This window comes from Syzygium oleosum, unplaced genomic scaffold (assembly GCF_021117445.2).
Source record: "Syzygium oleosum isolate NSW1041296 unplaced genomic scaffold, Sole_v2.1 Sole_v2.19, whole genome shotgun sequence".
In the NCBI taxonomy this organism is placed as follows: Eukaryota; Viridiplantae; Streptophyta; class Magnoliopsida; order Myrtales; family Myrtaceae; genus Syzygium; species Syzygium oleosum.
Window position 1 is genome coordinate 4916935 of NW_026607503.1, and position 23745 is coordinate 4940679.

Genomic DNA, 23745 nt, shown 5'->3' on the forward strand with positions numbered 1-23745 from the left:
AGATTTCATTCAAATACATTCTCACATTACCAAATTGAGACAGGACCTGGGAGAGTCCAATCGAAGCTGCACCTCTATATTGCAGTAACGCTCCCTATTCAATCGAGCATGATGATAGGTTCTGTAATTTTAGCTATCCACGCTGCCTCGACCGAAAGGTCGCGAAACTCCTTGCGGTTTAGGATTTCATCATACTCAATCGACTTATCACATGATCCACAAAACTGATTGGATCTTCGCAGGCACGAATAGCGATATAGAATTCCTTCAAACCATACTTGATGGGTTCAAGATATGAACTTTGATTCATCCCCACCAGCTGGAGCATCAACACGAGGGAGTACATCTGCCATTGCTGTTGTTGATTGAAAGATAATTTAAGATGGATTCTGTGCTGCAAGAGACACATGAGCTCCTTCAAAATACATCATCCTAGAGTCAAGAGGGATTGCATAGAACGCTGAGTTCTCCCATGCTTCGCAGGACATCCTGGCAGCAGCAATCAAAGGAACAACCGTGTCTTACACGAGAGCAAATCATCCGGTTTATAGGCCGTTTAGACTACTACGTCTATTTCAACCATCGATCATGTGGGCTATGGTGAGATCCACGAGATGATATTGGTCCACACGATCTACAAATCATGCAATATCTTCTCGTCTTATGCCTATGCTATAAGGCCATAACCTCAGACGCTTAAAAAAAGCAAAAATAAAGATGAAATTCACGGATCTGACGTATCCTAGACCTTTTTAACGACATAAACTTCTAAAACAACTGTTATTAGGAGAAAGTCTGATTAAGCCATAGTATATACGATTTTCACTTGCAGTTCTGTTCATGCAAGACTTATCCTGAAAAGGATAGACACAATTCGAGGATCATATGTGATTGTTCTTGGTCTTCCTACTCGCAAATAACGAGCTCAGCCCAAACATATCCCCTGTAGGAACGTTGAGAACAACAGGACTACCTTGAAGAGCTCTCTGTCGGTAATGAGACCCGAAACACTTGGACGAAGAAGCCTTCTGATTGTTCTTTGTCGCCCAACACTGCGGTGGAGGGAGTCTTTGCCGATGCTGCTTCGTGTTCGGGGAAGATGACCTGGTCGAGTAGCTCCGCGGCATAAGCGGCAAGAAACACAAGCGCGTTCCATACGAATTTGCAGATCCCAAACTGCTACTTCGTCTGAACCTCCAGAATGACCTCGATGGCTTGTCGTCAGCCCGTTCTCCTCTGAACCTCGCATCCTTTATGTTCCGGCCATGTGGCATGTTGCCATCACAAATGGCTTCCGGATCCATTGATATCGTTTTAGCATGCCTCGTCGGATTACAAGACACACCCTCTTTAGGAGAAGGCCGCGATGGCAGCGGACAGTCAGAGTGCCTCTGTCTCTCAGAAACATTCTTCTTCTTGACGGGGACTGCGAGAATCTTGCCATCGGAGAAGAGCTCTTCTGCGGAGGACGACTGAGGTTTGAAGCTCTCCGAGAGACAGAACTCAAAGTCATTCCCCGAATCTAATGCTTGAAGACAAGTGGTAGTAGTGTTTGATGGAGGAGAGTGTATCGCTTTCTGTGCTGCATCCAAGTCGCAGAGATTGAAAGAGAACGAAATCCTCGGGCTCAAAACAGAGAAGTTCTCGGGGTTCAGCTGATCAACGGCCATGTTTGTTCGGCTAACTTCGAATCGATGGGAAGATTCTTGTCATGCCACGCAGGGTGTTTTATAGACCACAATTTGATGATAGTCCATTTGAAATCAGGAACTAACAAGAGGGGAGACTGAAAAAAGCAAGTCGTGGAGTCACAGGATCTCTTTTAGCTTCATTTCTAGAAGGACTGAGAAAGGTAATTTCTGAATACAGGAGTCACGAGAGCTGCCAACACTTGGGATTGGATGTTCTCTCTTTCTTTTCCTTGTGTTTCCTGGAAAGTTGAAAGTGAGAGACGTGAACCGAATCATCTGACCGGGCTCATTTTAGTGGAGCCAAAGTCCATCGGTTTTGGTTATTTGGTTTGAGTCTTCGTGGAGGTTGGCGAGTCGCTCTCACTACGAGGCAGCCATGTCTAGCAGATATTGCTGCTTTTCAAGAAACAAGAAGATCTCTAACTTTTCTTTCGAAAACTCAAATTTGTGACAGTGACAATGACAATGAGGTTGTCACTTGGTCATTCAAGCCAAGCCCGACGTGCAAAGCATTACTCTTTGAATACATGGAATAATAACCAAAATATCTAATTTCGCAATTCGTCCTCCGACAGCTGCAAGAATATAATTGCTTATCGCCTTGACGAGAACATCTTCCATGTCCAACCGAGTATTTCCACCTCTAATTTCGGGTAAGGGGTCTAGGATGATGCGATTGAATTACGTTCGAGCTGCTTATTCATCGAGATTTACTCTACGAAAAGGGCCAGAAAGAACGCACGCATTGCCATAAGCACAGCGTATAATCTTCCGTATTCATATATATTTTCTGAAGGCACAGTAAGTATTTTGTAGCTTGTGCCAATAAATGATCTCATATGTATCTATGTAGAATATTAGGAAGAGAGATGTCACATTGGGAGCTAAAGATGGCCGGCTTGAACATCAATAGGAAATTAGAAAGTGCCTGTTGGGAGATTCTTGTTCCGCAGAACCAGGAGTTGACAAAATTCGAGCCAAAGATTTCTCGTCTTGTATCGGGCCTTGCCGTCCCATTCAGAATGTTCAAGGGCTTTTAAAATTTAGAGGAAAAATGAGGTGGTGCTCCTCAAACTGTTTGACTATTTCTAGGAGGAAGAAGCCACTCGAGATATGTTTCTTGCGACGATTGCCGAAAGCGTCTCTCGCTGCTGCTTCAACTTCTGCAATTGAAACGGTCTAAGAGCTCCCCTTTTGTACCTCCTGAGAAGGACAAGAGAAGCGCTCTCGCATGCCGACTTGGTACTTTACCCGATGGCATGTTCATAGCTATTCGACTGTCACATCAGCAAGAGGGATTTGTTTATCGCACGTATCGATCAGATGTGGCCTTAATCATACCATTTGGCACAGGAAATCGGCCTTCGAAGACGATGAACTTCGGCCTATCTTCCCTAAAAAAGTTAGCTGTATGCCTTGACTACTCAAAAAACAAGACTTAACCCGCGGGAAACTATTTATACTGCAGCTAGGTTTTCTCATTGATGTAGAGAGAGAATTTTATTTTCAGAGAGTTTTGTGAGCCGTGAGGTTTTGTCGTTGTTTCGACTTCTGAAAACTGTACTCTTTGATTATAGTGGAATCTTGTCTTGCCTCGTCCATGGACGTAGATCACCTTGTGATCGAACCACGTAAATCATTGTGTTCTGTATTTGTTTTTACGCATCTCTTTTCAACAAGTACAAACCACTAGCTTAGGTGAATAAGAGCTTACTCCCAGGTACTTTTCCTTCAGGGGGTCCATAGGTTCGAATTAGGAGGACATCTCTGAAGATTATCTGCAACTCTGGTGCACGGTAATCAGGTTTGAACAGCGTAATATCGGACTCGGTGAGCCGGCAAACTGTGCGAAGGGAAATTTTTAAATCTATAGATGTTTTCAATCCCCTTTCTCCTATTTTTCCCGTCTCCTGAGTTCCCAATCAAAGCCTCTAGGAGGCACTGCCTCCCGTATCCCTGAATTTTGGTCCAATGTATAATGTCATTCCTAAAATTTTAACTTATTTAATGTGATCGATGAACTATTAGTAAATGTTCAATTTAGTTCATTGACTATATGCAAATGTTCAATGTTGACCTTTCATCTATTCAAGTTAACAAAATTTGTTGATGTGTTTCCAATCCATTAAGTTTGAACGATAGACAATAAAAAAAAGTTAAATGTAGATTATCAAAATAAAATATTTATATAATAATCGATGTCATCAAATAATGATGGACATGTTGATGTCCTAATTTCTTTTTTCTTTCCTAAAATAAATGGATTAATATATGGACAAGTTGGCTCATCTTTTTTTAAAAATCCAACTTAATAAATCAAAGTTTAAGGATCATTTGTGTTATTTTTCTTTAATTTTATCTTTTATCAACCTTTTGTTTTGGTCGTGTGGCACCACATCTAGCACCACGCCATGGATATGAAATTATTGGATAAGTGGAGTCATGTGGGCAAAAATGAAAAAGTCTTATTCTGTCAAACCATATATAGTTTCAAGAGACCTATCTATTCTGTCAAAAATCCTCCGACATGATGTAAAAGTTTTGTTGCATAAGTCGAGCAAGTTTGTAAGGCTCATTTCCCCAAAAAAATAAATAATAGAGGATGAAATGTACAAATGACATTAACATGAGGTAAGGATGAGCATTAGTCCGGTTCTCGGGTGAACCAAATAGGTTCATGCGTAAAAATTGTCAATATCAATTTGATTCCCGGTTTTTTCTTATTTCTAAAGAATATATATATAAAGTTCAATGAAGGAGATTCGACCTAAGTGGCCTACCAAGCTTTGACGTGCTTCAACCCCTTTGTAACAACAAGCTAATGCACCAATTGTGTTATAAATACATTTAACATGTCCTTTTTAAAGAAAAAAGAACTTGCAATCAGGTTCTCGGGTCTACCTTAATACCAGCTAATTCCAAAAATCTGTAATCGGTTTTAACTGAGTAGGTTCTAAGTTCTCTGTCGGGAACTAACCCATCATGAAACACGTCACTCCTAACATGAGGCCAGAAACCCAATGAAAAAAGAAAGAAAAAAAAACGGGGAGGAAACCTACATCGTCCACAGTTTCTCGGCAAATGAGCTGCGACAAGCCGACCAGTCGTGCACTATGTTAATGATATTTAGGATAATTATAATGGTATTTTTTATCTGTCAAGATTATGTGAATATCTCTCTTTGATTGTGCGTATCTTGATGATATGTTATCTTATTTAGTTATTTTATAAAACCTATAAATAGGCTTATGTAATCTTCATTATAATATATTGAATTATACACAAATTACCCAATTCTATCTTCTGCATTATTATTTTCAACTTGGTATGCTAGTCAATCCCGAATTGCACCGCGTGCGAGTGCACCGGTGCACACCCAAGTGCCCATCCAGAGCTAATTTAGCTTCTTCTTCTTTTTCAATAAGTCCTAATATCCTCCATTAATTTCAACATTATTCATCTTTTCCGATAGCCAATGCATTTTTTGTCACATAGTCTGCAGAGCCCTCTCATATGAGGAAGCGCTTAGTTGAGTCGATGGTCGTGTTTTGATGCCAACCGCAATGGCCGCATCACCCAGTCGAGCTTTTCATAGAGGTGGCTTTTCTTTCGATGCCAATCGAATAGACCGCATCGCTTAGTAAACTATTTTCCCAAGCCAGCCATATAGGTTGCTTGATGCTACGACGCCAATCATATAGGCAGCGTCACTTAGCTACTGTTTCACAAGTCAGCCACATCGACCGTGATTCTCGACTTTTTGCATGTCGTTTCAAGAAGCCACACTGCCACCTGACTTGCTGCTCTCATACTGGCAAGATCTAGAAATTTTGCCATGAATAGCTGCCATACACCTCCTCATCCACCACATATTAGCTGTTGGACACTATTCGGACTTGTATTCAAACTCAAGTTACATCTTCAATGCAGCTTGAGTTTGAGGGGGATTTAGAGATATTTAGGATAATTCTGATGGTATTTTGTATCTCTTAAGATTGTGCGAATATCTCTCTTTGATTGTGCGTATCTTGATTGATATGTTATTTTATTTAGTTATTTCATAAAACCTATAAATAGACTGATGTAATTTTCATTATAATATATCGAATTATACACAAATTATCCAATTCTATCTTCCGCATTATTATTTTCAACTAACTATATTAATATGCATGACATCCAAAATCAGTAATTTGAAATTAAAATCTCATTCCCACAATTCCAATCATAGATGTTTTTTATCATTGTGCAATTAACGAGAGAAAATTAATATCGATAACTAAATCAAATAGGATTACCTAGTCATTGAGAGAGAGAGAGAGAGAGAGAGAGAGAGAGAGAGAGAGAGAGAGAGAGAGAGAGAGATGGATGATGATATATGTGAAAAAGTCGTAAAAAAACTCCAAATTATGCCACATTTATCATGGACTTTTATTTGTAACATTAAAAATCTCAAAATATATCCACTGTGACAATTTACCCTTGTTTTGCCAACATTGCTTTCGCAACGAATTATCTTTCACCAAAAGTTGTTTTTCTGCTTTTAATGAGATGGGACGAGTTTTGTGGCGATTCCAGATAGGAAATATCCAAGCAGACATGGAATAATCACAAACTTTTACTTCGAACTTAGAACCGAACAGTACATACAAACCGTGCCAGAATTTAACTGACGACGAAGCTTGAAAGTACAGCCACTTTCATAGCAACACACGCATACAAACCGTGTTGGAATTTAATTGACGACAAAACTTGAGAACGTGCAAAGAAGTAACGACGGAATTTAATCGACGATGCAACACCTATGATAGAGATACACGCCGGAATTTAATCGACAACACAACACCTATGATAGAGATACATGCCAGAACTTAATCGACAATGCGAATCGGAAAGCTACAGCTAAGGAAAAATAAAGTGCGGTATATGAAAGTAAAGATAATTAAAAGATAATATTTTGATTGATTTGTCGGGAGTCTCTCTGAAGAGTAGAATGTGGCTATTTAAAGCCTACAATCGACAATTATCAATGGAAGTTACAAACGGTTACTAAAAAATAAATAACTTCCTAACGGTTATGAGAAATTACAAAGAGAGGTTACAAATGGAAGTTACGGCCAGAGGTTATGAATGGTTACCAAATGGCTGTCGACAGTTACGTAGACTCCACTACGTCGACGGTTTCTACGATTCCACTACGTTGACGGTTGCATCCGATATTGTTGACTTCACTTTTTGTCAATTCTTTCAAGTTGGTGATTCTTCACTGGAGTTCCTATCCTTTTTTCGCATCTTGACTATTCACGACAATCTACTTCCTTAAAAAATTGACAAATCTACTTTTTTTTTTTTGAGAAAACTCAAATCATAAAAGTTGTAGATCCAGGAGTCTTCGTTCTTTTGGCTTTGAAATCAGGTCAATCCGACCTGTATTGACAAAGTTATGATCATTTTTCCGAACTAGTGTGGAATTGGAAGTTCTGCTTGTTTTGTGACGGAGTCTCCGTGTGTGCAAGTCACTCTCCCAATTCTATTGCTTGAGTAGTCAACACATTGGGCTACATAAAAAGGACCACGAAATTATGCTCTTACTGACTAAACCCATCACTTGTTGATAATAACCAAAAAATGATCATTTTTTGGGTGTAAACAACTCTAAACTTTTTCTTGTGACATAAAAAACCTCAAACTTGTACCCATATGACACATTTACCCTCCATCAATGTTCCATCAAATAATTTTTGTCAAAACAATGTCATTTTCATTTCACTTAAGTTACGCAACAATGTTTTCTTTCCGGCATCAATAAAGGTAAATTTTTAATGGTCCTCATTGACAAGACTTTGACGGAGGATAAATCTATTACACAAATACAAGTTTGAGATTTTTGATGTCATGGAAAAAAGTTTAGGGTAAATGTGTCACGGATGGCATGTTTTGAGATCTTCGGTCACTTTTGCGATTTTTTCAATAGAATACATCTGATATCTAAAAATTGAAACTCGAGGGTTGTGAACTCTAGGCATGAGTTGTCATTACGAAGCAATTAATTATGTTCATGTTACTCATATGGCCTTTGTCTGCGAGACTGGTTCATGGATTGACCGATGACTCATCTAACTTCGGGAAATTCTCACATGGACCTTGGTCCATCATGGATCACGCGATTTCAGCCTTGTTGGATGATGTGAGATCCACGTGTGGCCCATGTCAAGAGTTCTACATCCAATTATGGATCCCAAAGGTGCAGAGAGAGATCCAAAGTAATTTGATCGAGACATCGGAAGCCCATTCCAGGTACTTCCATCTACATAGGATCGAGGCAAGAAATTTCTGTCTACTTTGTTCATTACTTTTAACTTCAAGGACTTTGTTTTAGACATTCTCTGGCAACTTTTCCTCATTGACAAATGTTTATTTTACATAGCGTCTCCCGGCAGGCTTAATCTCTCTCTCTCTCTCTCTCTCTCTCTCTCTCTCTCTCTCTCTCTCTCTCTCTCTCTCTCTCTCTCTCTCTCTCAATTTGTGCCTCAAACTCTCTTTCTGGGTACGCAGGCCGTGTTACAAGATAAGTTGGTGTTGAGAGTAGTCGAGCTGCAAGCCTGCACCATTTCAGCCGCAAAAGTTTTGAAGCTGGGCGTGCTTTCTCTGGCGAAATCCGTCGATAATTGCCTTTAGTGATAAAGAAGTTGTTGTATCTGGAGTTACTAGGGGTGTAGCCTATTCGAGCCCCATACGATGCAGTACTTAACTACACGCGAATGTTCAAGGCTTGATGCTCAGATTTGCACTCAAAAAGCAGTCGTCGCGCTAAGTACTCAATTTCAGTTCAAGATGTCTTAAAATTCAAGCTTGAACTCTACTTCCTAACTCTTAAAGCAAATGGAAGAATGAAACTCCACAGAATGCTTTATTTATAAGTGAAAAGGCTTTAAAAGCAGCTGATGTTGCTCGATTCGATTGTTTTCAAGCTCAAGCCGACTCTTTTCGAGCTCAAAAAGATCCGACAATTGACCTACTCGCGCTCGGTCGGAATGAGGTGAGTTCTAGTTTTCAATTAAGTAATGGCTTCTACTTTTACGTATGACTCTGAAGATTCTTCAAGGTGCTCTACCGTCTCTCTGATGCATCCCTTCTTTCTCTCCATTTGAGGTTTGGCTCAATCACACCATTATGTCAACCCACGAGTGGCTGGCATGTATGTAATTCCTTCAACCTCTAGCTTGGAATGACGACGTTATCTTTCTATAACCGAAAGGCGTAGTACTCTTCATCGACACACCCATAATCAAGCAATTGGTGCTCAGTCGACGATATCAACGAACAAGGTAAGCAAGCAACTAAAGTCATTCATAAATCAGTTCTTAATCCAACGCATCAGCAAACTCAAAAGCAAACGAAATATCACAGCACTTGGGTAAAAAGGGAAAAATGGATCATTCGACATCTAGCTACAATTGAAAGGTTTGGAACGATGCCGCTTCGAGGTAACCCGACGATCCACCATGACATAACTTGCTTAGAATCCCTTGGGCTTGGAGGCGATGAAACTGATGCACTGCACTTGACGCTTGTTGTCGAAGCCGATGATTCTGACGAAAGCATTGGGGTAAGCCTTCTTGACCTCCTCGAGCTCCTTCAACACCTGGGACGAGTCAGTGCACCCGAACATGGGCAGCTTCCACATGGTCCAGTACCTGCCATCATAGTACCCCGGGGAGTGGTGGTGCTCGCGGTAAACGAAACCCTTCTGCATAAACAAAAGGCGAAATCCCCCCATTCCATCACAATATGTACTGTAAGTTAAAGGTTGCCTAGCTAGAGAAAGCAGTTAGCATAATCGCATTGCGACTAGTGTTAATAACTTAAAATCGAATAAGCCTGTCGAAGAGATGGACCTCCAACTCGAATTCCAAGCAAGGAACCCAGCCCATGCGGAGCAGGTAGTCGACTTCCCTCGCCAACTGTGCGGGAGACAGAGTAGGAAGGTAGGACAGCGTCTCGAACTTCTTCTTCCCAGTTGGTGGCCACACCTGCCCACACGCATCATTCGACATAAGTCTCAACTTATTCAGGTTACTGTTCCTGCTAATAACCTCACTGACTAGGATCGTCGTTAGGAAATTCTCCTAAGATGTTCATTTTCTATAAACACAACGAAAATGGAGTTAACATCCGGTTGATTCTAATGAAGAACGAGTCTGACAACTCGCGCTCACGACGGCGAGATTTATTCCCGCTTTTTATATGCATACCAGCGAAGAATGTTCTTACATGTCAGTTGGAACTAAGGCTATTTATGAGAACTTCTTCCACCAGTGCCGTACATAACCTTAAAAACCCTTATGTAAAAAGATAAGGTACGTGTTATAGTAATCGATCTAAGCCTGAATTGTCTCAAGTATCCAGAAACAATTGTATAAACTAAAGCTAGACATATATACCTGCATGCATTGCACTCTTCCACCATTGCTGGGGAGAGAGGTGATGTCATTGCTCTTGCGGGTGACTGGGAAGGCCGTGGCGGACTTGAGGCCGGCGAACGGAGCCACCATGGTGGCCTGAGCCGGGGTGGTGCTCTTAACGGCGGCGACAGTGGCCGAGGAGAGCATTGAGGAGGCCATCTCTCTCCCTCTTTCTTCTTCTTCTTCTTCTTCCTTGAGTTGTAGTGTGGTGAGCGAGAACTACTATGCTCTCCGTGGGATTCATCCTATATATAAACACAAGCTCCCCCCTTCACACATCCTACGGCCGCGGATCCCCGGTCCGGATAGGCCGCAGATCCTGGCCATCGGTTCCGATAGGGGATGACATTACCACTTGCTGGCCACATAAGGTGATGAAGGTTTTTGATCTAGCCTTATCGTTACCCAGCACAATGACAGCGCCACGTGGCGGCCTCTCGGTGATCTTATCTCATCCTAGGTAGGACAATGAATGTGTGATGGTGGTGACTGGTGAGAGTTTGCTCTTTCAAAATGTGGTCATTCTAGTTGATGCCCCTCGTTGCAAGCACTGGTGCTGAGGAAATGAGAGATCTAAGCCATTCCTTGATGCCTCCCCACCTGTCATATTCAATCACTTGTGATCACGAACCCTAAAATTATAATAATTCAATCATGTATCTAATGGGGTTTTTTTTTTTAAAAAAAAATTGGACCTTTAATTTGAGCAAATATCTAAGGAGTTCCTCTCATGTCTCGAAACTCATTTGAAAAAATTGGTGTAAAAGCTCAAATAGACAAAAAAAATTGATTTTTTTCCTTGTCAAACATAAGGTATGGCGTTAAAATTAGGAAAAGAAAATATAATCACATTATAGGGATATGTTCACTAGAAGTCCTAAAACTTATCACGAAAGTGCAATTGAGTCCTAAAACTTGCAAAAAGTGCAATCAAGTTTTAAAACTTGTCAAATTGGTTCAATTGAGTCCTAAAGTTAGCACCGTATAATTTACAAGCGGAAAATGCCGACGTGGCATTGATGTGTCTTATTTTGATATTTTCTCTTTTTTACGTGGCAATGGCGTGGCTAAATTATGAAACATAAAACTAAAACGATGTCGTTTTGACCTAAATTTGATTTTTAATACTAGTTTTATTTAAATTTGATTTAAAATAAAACAAAGGCCACGTAATCGCCTTGTAGGATAAAAAATAAAAATAAAAAAGCCATGTCAGCATTTTCAGTTAGCTAACTTGCAGGGTGTTAACTTTAGGACTCAATTGAACCAATTAGACAAGTTTTAGGACTTGATTGCACTTTTTACAAGTTTTAGGACTCAATTGTACTTTTGTGACAAGTTTTAGGACTTCTAGTAAGCATATTCCAACATTTATATATACAAATTATATAGGCAGTGAGGAAGGGAGGGGGCAAGAAGTTAGCTGGGCCTGTTGCATTTGATTGTAATGGAGTTGGGTAAGGGATAAGCCCAAAGCCCAACCCAACGACCATCCTCAAGAAAAAGGAAAAATAACAAGACAATGGTACCTGTTTTTCTATTAATAAAAACATTTAAGTTAGTTTTTTGTGAGCAGTTTTTTAGATAATCTAGATATAGTTTAATTTTTTTATGATAAGTGAGAGTGGAATCTCAATGTTTTCCTTGAGATTTATTGTTCTATGTTAAGTGAAAATACTAATTATATTGATCGACTTTGATTGTGTATCCTCTTCTTTTGCCTTATTAAGAAAAGGAAGATGTATGCGATTTTCATATAAAATCACGTTTTAGAATGATACTTTTCGAATCCTTTGTACCATTCAAAAACCATAGTCGACTTTAGTCCTTCCAACTGTTCGATGTGATCGATCAAGTGCGACGGAAGTTTCTTATATCTCGTTTTTCATCTCGAATTAGTAATGAAAACGGCTAACCCGATAGCAAATTTAGTGGCTGCCCCTGTCGGAACCGATGATGGTTCCTCAGATGGTTGGAAAAAGGGGTTCATGCTACCTATGGCTGGCTGTCCGACTTATGAATAGTGGCTTTGTTAAGGAAACCCACCGGAGCGGAGCCGCATATTTTTTTTTTCAGAAAAGTTCACTTTCTTTGTTCTCTAGTATACTTGCTCATGCTTATCATGAGATTACTTTGTCAAAATTTATATAGAAACATATGTTTATTAAAAGTGCCTATTGTCGATCGCCTCTTGCACATATATGGCTTATAAGAAAATATACTACTTTTAGAGAGTGACAACAATTATTAAATTTTATTGGAGGGAAGGGAGTATCACTTGAAAATATAATATATATATATATATAACTTGTTTGGTAATTCAATATTATGAAGTCATTTGCGTTATAAATTCACTTTATATATATTAAATATCTCTTAAGTCATATTTTATTAAAACTAGATATTTTTTTTTAAGTAACATTTCTTTAATATTACATTTTTTACTACGTATTTTTCATTATGAAACCAAAAGTGTATTGTATTAAATAGGTAACAAAGTCAACTTTGCTCTCTCTCTATTTATTCTGTAGATACATAAATAGATATTCCTGTATCTAATGCCAAATCGCGTTACAAAGTCAATTTTGTGTGAAGTTATAGATATAATTAATTTCACCATTTACGTAGAGTCGATTTTATACGTATCACTTTAGATATTACCGAAAAGATTGTAATATTTTTAGCTCTGTTAATACCTTAAAATAACTTCTCGGAATAAAAACCCTCGTTCTCATAAAGTGAAGTTTACTACTTATCATCGTAATATTTCCCTCCAAACTTTCTAGTTTTTCTTGGTAAAACTCTTACATTTTTTTTTATAAGAGAAAAGACTCATTTCATTAAACCTGAGGACATATAGTGTCTAAAGTCACTTTTAGCATATTGCATGAAATTTGCGTTTCAGATCGATTTAGTAAACTTGTTGTGTTTAGTAAACTTATTAATTGCTAAAAGCTAATTAACCTACCATAGCCAATTGTATCAAAAATTTCTTTCTCCAAGATTGCATTTTTGCCTTCATCATCGAGTATAATGCGATTTCACTTTGCACCGTATATTATCTAACCTAATAATAATTATTACACCTTATTACTTTGTTGATTATTTTGAGGTTAAAATGTAGAGTCATATTGCAATACTGCTAAGCAATTGAGTCGTTAACATTTTATCTTAGTCAATTAAGTCTTCAGCGTTTGTCTAATTGTATAATTGAGTCCTAAATTTGTCACCTGTGATATTTTCATATAACCGGAAAGACTTATCTACCATTGCTAACGTGTTGGCTGAATGTTCACCCTATAATTGGAGCAATTTTCTTTTATGGTCTTTTTATAATCCAAGTGAACGGCGTGAAGATCCAATTAGTTGGATCTCATGAACCGGTCGAATCTAAACTTTTGATTTGTGTAAGTGGCCTTGACCTGGAATTGTTTGCATGCAATCAGTAACATTCCAATGGATAACCTTTAGTTTCTGAGCTGGAAATCCCTAAATATCTTACAAAATACTGGGCTTAATTCCCTAAAAAAGCCCTAACTTTAGGTCAAGTCCCAAATATGTCCCGAACTTTTTTTTATTTTAAAAAAACCTCAAACTTTAGGTTCAGTTTCAAATCTACCCCGAACATTTTTTTGTCTCAGAAAAAATCCCAAACTTTAAGTCCAGTCCTGAATCTAACCCAAATTTTATTTTGCGTAAAAAAAATCACCAAAATTCAATTTATTTTCAAAAATATACCCCCATGATCTGGTCCCAACTTGACATGCCATTTCCACAACGATAACAAATCCATATCAACAAAGTAATGAGGCTTTTTTTTAGACAAAGAAAAGTTTGGGGCAAATTTGGACTGAACCTAAAAATTGGGTATTTTTTTAAATTAAAAAAAGTTTTTAGGATGGATTTGTTATCGTCCCTAACTTTCATATCCTAGAACGGTTTAATTTTAGAGAATTTCAACAATTTTTATTGGGTTGGATTTGTTATCGAAGTAGAAATACAACATCGGCATGTACCTATCGCCCCATTACTTTGCTTATGTGGATTTGTTATCGACGTGGAAGTGCCACGTTAAGTTGAGACTAGATTGTAAGGGTATATTTTTGAAAATAAATTGAAATTTGCTGATTTTTTTACACAAAACAAAATTCGGGGCAAGTTTGGGTTTAAAGTTTGGGGTTTTTCTGAGATAAAAAAAAGTTCGGGGCAAATTTAGGACTGGTCCTAAAGTTTGGGAGTTTTTCTAAGATAAAAAAAAGTTCGGGGCAAATTTGGAATTTGACCTAAAATTGATGGTTTTTTAGGGAATTCACCCCAAAATATTGTCGGAGTCCGTAAATAGTTTCTTTGCTGTCGGGGTCAAATTTGTTGTATTGAGAACTTCATGATAACGAAAAGTATTTTCCACGAAAATCATTTTAAAGGAAAATAGTCAGTTTTCATTTAATTGGTGATTTAGGAAAAATAACTTCTTTCTTTGCTAGAATGGGAAGTTGTTTTCCTTCAATCTAAACTTATTGTTTTCGGTTCATGGAAAACGTTGTCCCGATCGGTCTTCTATTATCCAAACACCGAAAAGTCAAAAAATAATATTCTGAAAATACTTTTCCCTCCAAACGAACGGACCCCCTCAACCGGGAAGAAATGAAAAAACAAACCTCCAAAATTTCAACAACCGTGAAAACAAAAAGGCCAAGATATTCACCCCTTTTTTCTATTCAAATTCCCGAGGGCCACCGCACTGTTTGGAGCACGTTAAATCAACTTGGAGACCCCAAAAAACAAAAAAACACTTGATTATAATCAGGGCAAAGATAAGCATGATTGCGCAGCGAGTGTGGATTAGATTAAGCGACAAGTTGCGGGAGGCCCGCTTAGATTACGAGACGATTAATTAATAAAACAAAAGCGAAAGCAAGAAGAAGAAAATTAGCGGTGCTGGTGTTGCCGCTGTGGTGTCGCCGCCCACGGTTCTTGGAGGAAACCCAAAACCAGCGAATGGTTTTGGACGGGCCAAGAAAAGAAATGAAAAAGAAAAGAAAGAGAGAAAGAGAGGAGGAGAAGAAAGAGGAAGTTTCGCTGCCGATTTCATTTCCTGTAAGTCAGGAGTCAATGATCGATGTGGGACCACGATGATGTGTGAATTATTCCTTTCCTTTCTTCACAAGGTGCTGCTACTAATTTGGTGAGGAATATTCCTCAGTTATTTCTCTAGACTCTTAAGTTAATGACCCTTCGATTCAACCCAAAAAAAGAAAAAAGAAAAAAGAAGAAAAACGACTCGGCTTATTGCGGTCGGATTCAAACGATTTCATCGGATTCTCGCTCGACCGATCTGTCGAGTTACTCATAAGGATGCGCCCCTAAAGTAAGGGGGGGCGGGGTGCCGGGAGCTGTGTCCCTTCGATCCCCCGCCCCACTATTATTAGAGATGCCCCATGCCCCGTCTTGTGCCCCAAAAGTTGGGGGGGGCGGGCTGCTGGGGGGGGGGGTCCCCAGCCGCGGATCTCACATGCCCCCACTTGCCTCGCTCCCTAATAACTTACTCAGTTCCAACAAGATGACCGGTTGGATACGCTCCGGTCAATCACGCCAAACCCATGTCACGGAAGACCCGACGAAGAGGGCAGCATCTATCCGTCGTGGCCCGAGAGTCACATTAATCACCGGTTCGTCGATTTACCCGGAAATCTCTCGTGCTCCAATCGAACATCCCCGGCAGAAATTATAATGTGAAAAGGAAGATCAATCAAAATTGAATGAGTTGATGCCTTCGCTTTGACAAGAATGTGATTTTGCGGTTCACGTGAATCTGATGGCGAAGATTAGGTCCATGGCCTCCAAAACCATGGATGGCCGCAACGGACGGCTTGGCCCACCAAGGGGAGCGATATTGATTAAGTTTCTTTGTACAACTCCGCTGCTAAACTTGTGGAGTGGGAGGCGGGGGGGGATGAACCTAAAGCTAAACATGTGTAATTCGGTCAAAATGATGACAAGATGTACATGGATTCCGAGACTAGTTTCGTGGAATACGATATCGGAATCCATTCGATTGGTTCCAAAACAGTGGGCGTGCTCCACATCCCCATCACGGCCTTCCACGAGTTGCCGAAGAATTGCACGACCCCCCCTTTTTTTTTTTTATTATTTCTCGAAAATCGGGACGATCCCCAAGTATTTTCTCGATTTTTCGTTTAGAAAAATGAGTTAACGAAAGTATATTTTTAATCTTTATCCATTAGATTTTACTCTCTGGTTGATATTTTGTATCGGACGATTTTACCGGACGATCAAGATTGCAAAGATTTGCAAAAATTAATTTTCGGTGTTGAGTTCTTCACGGAAACATATGGAGCTCAAATGACCGTTTTTTCCGCAACTGCTCTAACCAATAGGAACATCGGCTATGTCGAGGTGTGAAAAGAACTATCACGTCACCGTGTGAAATCCCACCCACAAAGGAACCCTAATCGGGTTATCTTCCGAAACAAGAACTTCTAATGTTTTTTTGAGTTAGAAAGATTTGAATTCGAAACTTCCCGCTCTAATATCACATGAACACCAACATAAGGCTACGTTTGGTTGTCCAGATTCAGATTGTGATAGGATAAGATAAAGAGGATTTGAAATTCTCCAAATATCTTTCGGATTGTAGGAATATCCCATCAAATATTTGGTGCAACCTAATATAAGATTTGAAATCTTTGAAAATCTGCAAGCTAAGATAGAATTGAAAATCTTTTAAAATCCTTCTTGTTGAAAATCTTTGAATATCCCATCTCCGACGGGTTCCTCATGTACGTGACAACTCAAACTCTTTCAACCACTGTCATGAACAAGCAGACTCTGGGAAATTGGCCTCGGGGGCTTGACAGCATTCAATAGATATGATTTTTTTCATTAAACAAAATTTCGAATAGAAGTCGAGGAGAATCTTTCTAGCGTTTCATCAAACACTTGATGTTTCAAAGTCGACCAAGAGAGAGATCATGGAACAATGGAAGCCGAGAATGAGTAATCAAAGATGAAGTAGAGAGAGGAACCGAGAGACGATTCGGTGATAGTGGAAAAGTTGGAAAACCGACTGAGAAAGAGAGGAAGCCACGAATGAGGTGGTAAGCCCTAGCCTCCCAAGTGAGACCTGAGTAAGGGTGACGCCGGAGTGAGGGACCCTCACAGTGGGACAGTCGCAGGAGTGGTGGTGGGGTGCCGCCGATGAGAAACGCCAAGGACCGCGAGTCTGCTCGAGGTGGGTTTTACTGGTGCGTGGGAATTGTTAAGTTAATTTTTAAAATTTCATATCCAATCCGGGTCTATCTGCCGGATTTCTTATCCGGCCATTTTTATCCGGATGTATCAAGATTTATTCGATCCGAAGAACGCCACCAAAATACTGGATATGATAATTTAATATCCTATCCGGACACAAATCCGGACCATAAAACGTAACCTGAAAGTATAAACCATTAGATGTACGAATGATTTAACATCTATATACTCTAAAACAATGAACACCACCTTGATTTCTTAAATCACCTAGTGGCAATGATTAAAATATCATGATCACTTGATCAGGATGAAGATTACCTTTTCCTTTCCTTCTTATCATTGGCCCGTGTATACACAATACGGGGGCTTTCTTGAGCGTGTGGGGGCGCAAGGATTGGATCTCTCCGTTTAGGAAAGGATAGACATTATCCTTCCCATCCCCCTCCTCCTTTGACCAGAAAAGTTTTACCCCACATCCGATACCGTGACGCGTCCCACAGGTAAGTTTTTGAAGAATTTATTGGATTTCGCCACGTCAGCAATAGGAACCCCAACCTTTGCCTTTGTGGTGGCGACGGCACCATGGAGGAGCGGCGCCGATGACGTGCTCGTCTAATTCTCTCCCTCCTCCGCCTATCGGATGTTAAGCTCATTCTTCTCGTGCTTCCTTCCCGCTCTTCTATCAAAGGCTCCCAAAAGCTTTTTTTTTTCTCTTTTTTTATTTATTTGTTTAAGACCCGAGAAAATAAATGTAATTAAGTCGTAAAACGAAAAAAGAAGGGACAAAGATGGTTGGAAGAAATTTATAAGGAAAGATATCATTTAACCCTTTTTTAAATTCACCTCTAATTGCGCTTCATTTTATATATTTTCAAAAGCACAAGTGTTAGACAGCAAATGGCAGGTAAACATCGATCATTGCTGTGCCTTTCATTCACAAATTGCCCCTCTTCCTAAAACATAGTAAAACATCCCATAATAATTTGTTCTAGCAGATATAAAATATATCAGATAAGGGAGAGTTGCCCAAAATATTCTAAACCAATTATACCGCGGGCAATTAAGTTCTAACTTTTTTTAATTTGGCCAATTTATTTTTTAAACCTTTCGACGATTTGTCAATTCAGTCCTTTCGGCAGAAAATCGCTGATGTGGTTGTCGGCCGTCCTACGTGGTATAGCCGGTGTTGACGTGGATGATATTTCTACAATTTACTTAAATTTTTTGAATTTGTTTTCCCTGTTCTTTTCTTTCCTTTTTCGTTTTTATTTTTTTTTACCAACTTCCCTCCGCCGGTCTGGGCCCTCGACGATGACCAGTGGAGGTCGCCAACCACAGCGCGAGGGCGTCGAGGGTCTCGCCCAGATTCGACGAGTCGTAAATGGTTGTGGCAGTGTCATTGCTAGTGGCCAGATTGTCATGGATGGTGGTGTAATTGGAAATTAAAATTTTGCTCTTTAAGAATTTCAATGGTGACTTTTTTTTTTATATAGCTTTTTCCCTAAATGTAAAATTTTATTTGCAGAAATAATTAAAGGAGGAAAAAATTAAATCAGGATGAAGACGATGAGGGTGATTGGTGTTTTCACAACCCATCATGCAAGAAGATGAGGAGAAAACATGTGCAAATTGCGAAGTTCAAGAAGGAAATAGGATTTACTGGTATAGATAGTAAGTATCTCTACACTATAATTTAAGACTTAAGAGATGGGCAGTGATTCCTGTTTTCAAAGCTTCTTCATGAAATTTAATCTTACTCTTTTAGAAGAAACTACCCTCTCTCTCTCTCGCCTGTCTCAATCACTCGATGATTTTCCATCAATCTTTGCGAAGCCACTAACTGAAATTCCTTCTTCTACACTTCGTAACAACAACGGCGACAGTAACAAAAATATAGAAGATCGAGACAAATTGATTAGTTATGAACTCTAATTTCTTGCTCAGTGGCTCCTAAATTAGGGGATTTTTTTTAATGGCGCAAGAAAAAAATTTAAGGTGCTTATGTTATAATGAATAAAATTAGGATTTTTAGTAATTTTATGTAGTATTTAAAAAAAAATTGAAAAAAGAAGGGAGTGGCGATGGCCGGGGAACGAATTCCCAAGGAATAAGGAGAAAAAGCACCTCAAAGCAGGCGAGGAAGAACAGCGCCACGCGGTCGGCTTCCTAACTTGCATGCGCTTTTCGTGGAACCCTCGCACCCAAATGTCACTTTGAATTCCCCGCAGGTTGTCTTTTTCTTTCCCCTTTTCCCTAAATTTATTTTATTTTATTTTCCCAATCCTTACGAGGAATTAATTTAATAAATGTCATTTATAATAATAATTATTATTATTATTATTCGTTCCCCAAATTAATCTGGGTTTTTGTCGCTACTCTACAATTTTTAGGACGGGACCGAAGATCATCCGATTTTTGTCGAGAAAGAACACAAAGCTTCTCGTGGTGGGGAGGGGGTTGGTTCACAGGAACGACGACGTCGTTTCGCGTTCCGGAACTTAAAGTCCAACCTTCTCGGATAAGCTGGACCCGGCCGCCGCCAACACCACCCGCCCACCAGCGTTTTGGGAATTAATAATAAAAAAAGGGGAAAATTTACGGAAATCAAAAACAGTAAATCTCATAATTACAAGATAAGCTCGTGCCGAACTTCGAAGTTAGGTCCGAAGACGACGTTTCACTTTTTTTTTTTAACTCAATCACTCCAATTTCCACCCCCCCACTTCACAATTAACTCCCTTTTTTTTTTCTCCCATAAATCTCATTAAAGCGTCGAATCATTTAAATCAGTCGTTTTTAATCTAAGGGCACGAGCGCAGAGCAGAGATGCGACCCATCTCGATTAAGCCAATGCCCTTATCAAGAGCGGTCGGAGAACCGGACCGGATATCAGCACGCGAGTTTCCTGATTTTCTCGAGCCAGGCCGGCCAGACCACGTCGACCTCCGGGTAGAGTTAAGGAAATTTGACGGAACCGGTGAAGGTATTTTTTGTTTTTGTTTTTAAAAAGGGAAAAGCAGAATGATTCAATACAAATTATTTAATAATAATAATAATAATAATAATAATAATAATAATAATAATAATAAGGATTAATATCAAGAAAAACCCCAAACTGGTACACTTGTGACAATTTTACTCCGAACTAATTTTTTGACCACCAAAAACCACAAACTGGTACATTTGTGACAAATTTACCAAAAACTATTTTTTTGACCACCAAAAACCCCAAACTGGTACACCCGTGACAATTTTACCTCAAACTAAAATTTTTTTGACTGCTAAAAACCCCAAACTGATACATTTGTGACAAATTTACCCTTCGTTAGTGTCCGTCAAATTGGATTAATATCAAGAAATACCACAAATTAGTAAACTTATGACAGACAGAGATGTAAAACCCTAAACTGGTACACCCGTCAACTACCACGTGCCATCAAACTCATCAATTTAACAGTAAAATTTAACGGAAACTAACGGATGGTAAATTTGTCACAGGTGTACCGGTTTGGGATTTTTGGCGGGTCAAAAAATTAGTTCGGGGTAAAATTGTCACAGGTGTACCAGCGTGAGGTTTTTGGTTGTCAAAAAAATAGTTCGAGATTAAATTATCACAGGCGTATCAGTCCGAAGGTTTTTTTATGATAAAAAAAATAGTCCGAGATAAATTTATTTCAGATATACTAGTTTGAGGTTTTCGTGGTATTAATCTTAAATAATAATTAATAAATAAGTAAGAACCCATGAGATGGAACATTGGAAAAACAAGAGAGAGAAGCAAGGGGGGGGACTATTCAAAGGATGCTGACCCCGATAAATGTTGTTGTTGTGGTGAGAGACTCCAAAACCGTTGGCGAGGGAGGGGAGAGGAGGGTGGCCATGATGTGCGCCCACAGTCCCGCAAAAGCAAAACCAGCTCCTGGTTTCTCTCTCTCCCCGAACTTTGCTTTGATAGACTTCCCGAAAACCGGGAGCTCCTCCTCCTCCTCCCCCACCATTTCTTTATATCCTTTAAAAAATAAAAAGTAAAATATAAAATAAGCTTTCTTCTTTTCTTTTTTTTGGGATTATTCTGTTCAGCGTAACAGATGTGGCGATTCGACCGCACCCTGACACCCCCCCACCCCCCACAACGTGCTCGCCACGCGCTTCCCCCCCCCCCCCCCCCTCTCCTCTCTATGGACCGACATTTTACCGAGAGAAGATAATATGAATAATTCGTCAACTTTTAATTTGTTCAATGGAATTTTTGAACTTTTGATGTATGTTTCCATATGTTGAACTTGAATTAATAAAAAGATGTCATTGGACATTTTCATAGAGGAAGAATGACGCGAATGGTCTCCGACTCTGGCACAACGTGTAATGTGGTCCCCGCGCTTTTAAATTTGTTCGATGTAATTCCTAGAATTTTGATATATGTTCAATCTGGTCATTTTGCTGTATGAATATGTTCAATATCATCCTTACCAAAAGCTTAGGGATCACAGTGAACAAAAATTGGGCGAAAGTTCAGGTATCGCATTGCATATCGGGTCAAAGTTCATGGACTATTTGTGTCATTTTCCATTTCATATAATATAGGGACTATATATTGAATATTTATCAAAAGTTCATGGGTCGCTTTATGAACGACATTGAACTAAAGTTTAGAAATTATATCGAATAAAGGGGCGACACTGTATATTGAGTTCAAGGTTCACGGACCATTCGTGTTATTATATCTTGGGAAAATTCCAATTAAGGACCCCAAGTGGGGTCCTTTTCTCAAAAGAGGACCCAAAGTGAACATGGTGTCAAATAAGGACCTAAAGTGCCCAATCAGTCTCAAATAGGGGCCCGAAGTATTCAATTTGTCTAAGGTAAGGGCCTGGGTTCGCCGGCCGGTCAAATCTCGCCGGCCGGCGAGCACAGTTACTGTTCTGGCAATCGGAACAGTACATTTCACCTCTGTTTTTTTTTCTTTTTCTTTTTTTTTTCTCTTCCCTCCGCCGGCCATAGCCGGGGCCGGTGGAGGTCGCCGGCCTCAAGCGGAGGCTGCCCTCGCCCGACGCCGGCGAGGGTCGCCCTCGACTGGGCTGGGCGGGCGAGGGCGACCCTCGCCGGCGGAGGACAAGGGCTCGAGCTCGCTGGCCATCTGGGCGAGCTCGAGCTCGCCAGCCATCTGGGCGCCGGCGAGCTCTGCCCAGATTTGGGCGAGCTCGAGCTCGCCAGCCATCTGGGCGCCGGCGAGCTCTGCCCAGATTTGGGCGAGCTCGAGCTCATGCCGGCCCTCGCCATGGCTGTGCGGGCCGGCGAGGGTGGAGCTCGCCCAGATCTAAGCAGAGCCCGCCGGCCGAGCTCGCCCAGATGGCCTGCGAGCTCGAGCTCCTGCTGGTCTCAACGAGCTCGAGCTCGCCGGCCATGGCACCCTCCCCCTCCCCTTCCCGCTCCAAGTTCTCCCCACGGAAGCCCTCGCCGGAGTCCCCGGGCTCCGCCGCCAGCCCCGCCCCGCCCGATACGGCCCTCGACAACCCGGATCTCGGGCCCTTCCTCCTCAAGCTCGCGCGCGACACCATCGCCTCCGGCGACGGCCCCGCCAAGGCCCTCAACTACGCGATCCGGGCGAGACCGGCCTCCTCGAGCTCGCCCAGATCTGGGCGGAGCTCGCCATGGCCGGCGAGCTCGAGCTCGCCCAGATTTGGGCGGAGCTCGCCGGCAGCTCGTCCAGATGGCCGGCGGGCTCGAGCTCTCGCCGGCCTCAGCTCTGGCCAGGTCGCCGGTTGCCGGACCGGCAACCAGGGAAGAAGAAAAGAAAAGAAAAGAAAATTGGACAAAATTGCCCCTATTCCGGCAAGACGGAAATGTCACGGCCGGCCCGGAGAACATTTGATGCCCGGCGAGCTCAGTCCTTATTTGATACTGGTTTGGCACTTTAGGTCCTTAATTGATACCTTGTCTATTTGAGGTCCTCTTTTAAAAAAAGGCACCCACTTTGGGTCCTTATTTGATAATTTCCCTTATATCTTTCTACGTAGTTTCGACCGCGGTAACACCACACTTTATCCAAAGGAGGCTCCTTCCACGCGCGAGTGGGCCGTAAGGGGAGAATGTACGATCACTTGGCTATTATTATAATGTATGATAAAGGTGGGTGTTACTTCCCAATCCCAAAAAATATAAAAAAAATAAAAAAAATCTCTCCTTTTTTGTAAAATTTTTTAATTACGGGAAACGTGGAAAAACAGCTTGCTGCTCTCTCTCAAGAGTCCCCTGTATAATCCAACCCAGCCAGCACCCAGGAATACCAGTACCTAGTCTTTCCTCCTCCTTCCCTT

At 40.6% G+C, this 23745-nt stretch overlaps 2 protein-coding genes across 2 annotated transcripts; both read right to left on the bottom strand.

Annotated features, from left to right (window-relative positions):
- Positions 1-352: 352 nt before the first annotated feature.
- On the bottom strand, positions 353-1962 carry LOC115674072 (uncharacterized). The gene has a single exon (XM_030596400.2). The coding sequence runs from the start codon at positions 1668-1670 to the stop codon at positions 882-884; it is 789 nt and encodes a 262-aa protein (XP_030452260.1). The 5' UTR covers positions 1671-1962; the 3' UTR covers positions 353-881.
- A 7058-nt stretch (positions 1963-9020) lies between these two features.
- Positions 9021-10384, bottom strand: LOC115666301 (ribulose bisphosphate carboxylase small subunit, chloroplastic). The gene is made up of 3 exons (XM_030588049.2): positions 10136-10384; positions 9590-9724; positions 9021-9441 (listed from the first exon to the last, which is right to left on the bottom strand). The coding sequence occupies exons 1-3, from the start codon at positions 10313-10315 to the stop codon at positions 9211-9213; spliced, it is 546 nt and encodes a 181-aa protein (XP_030443909.1). The 5' UTR covers positions 10316-10384; the 3' UTR covers positions 9021-9210.
- Positions 10385-23745: the final 13361 nt, after the last annotated feature.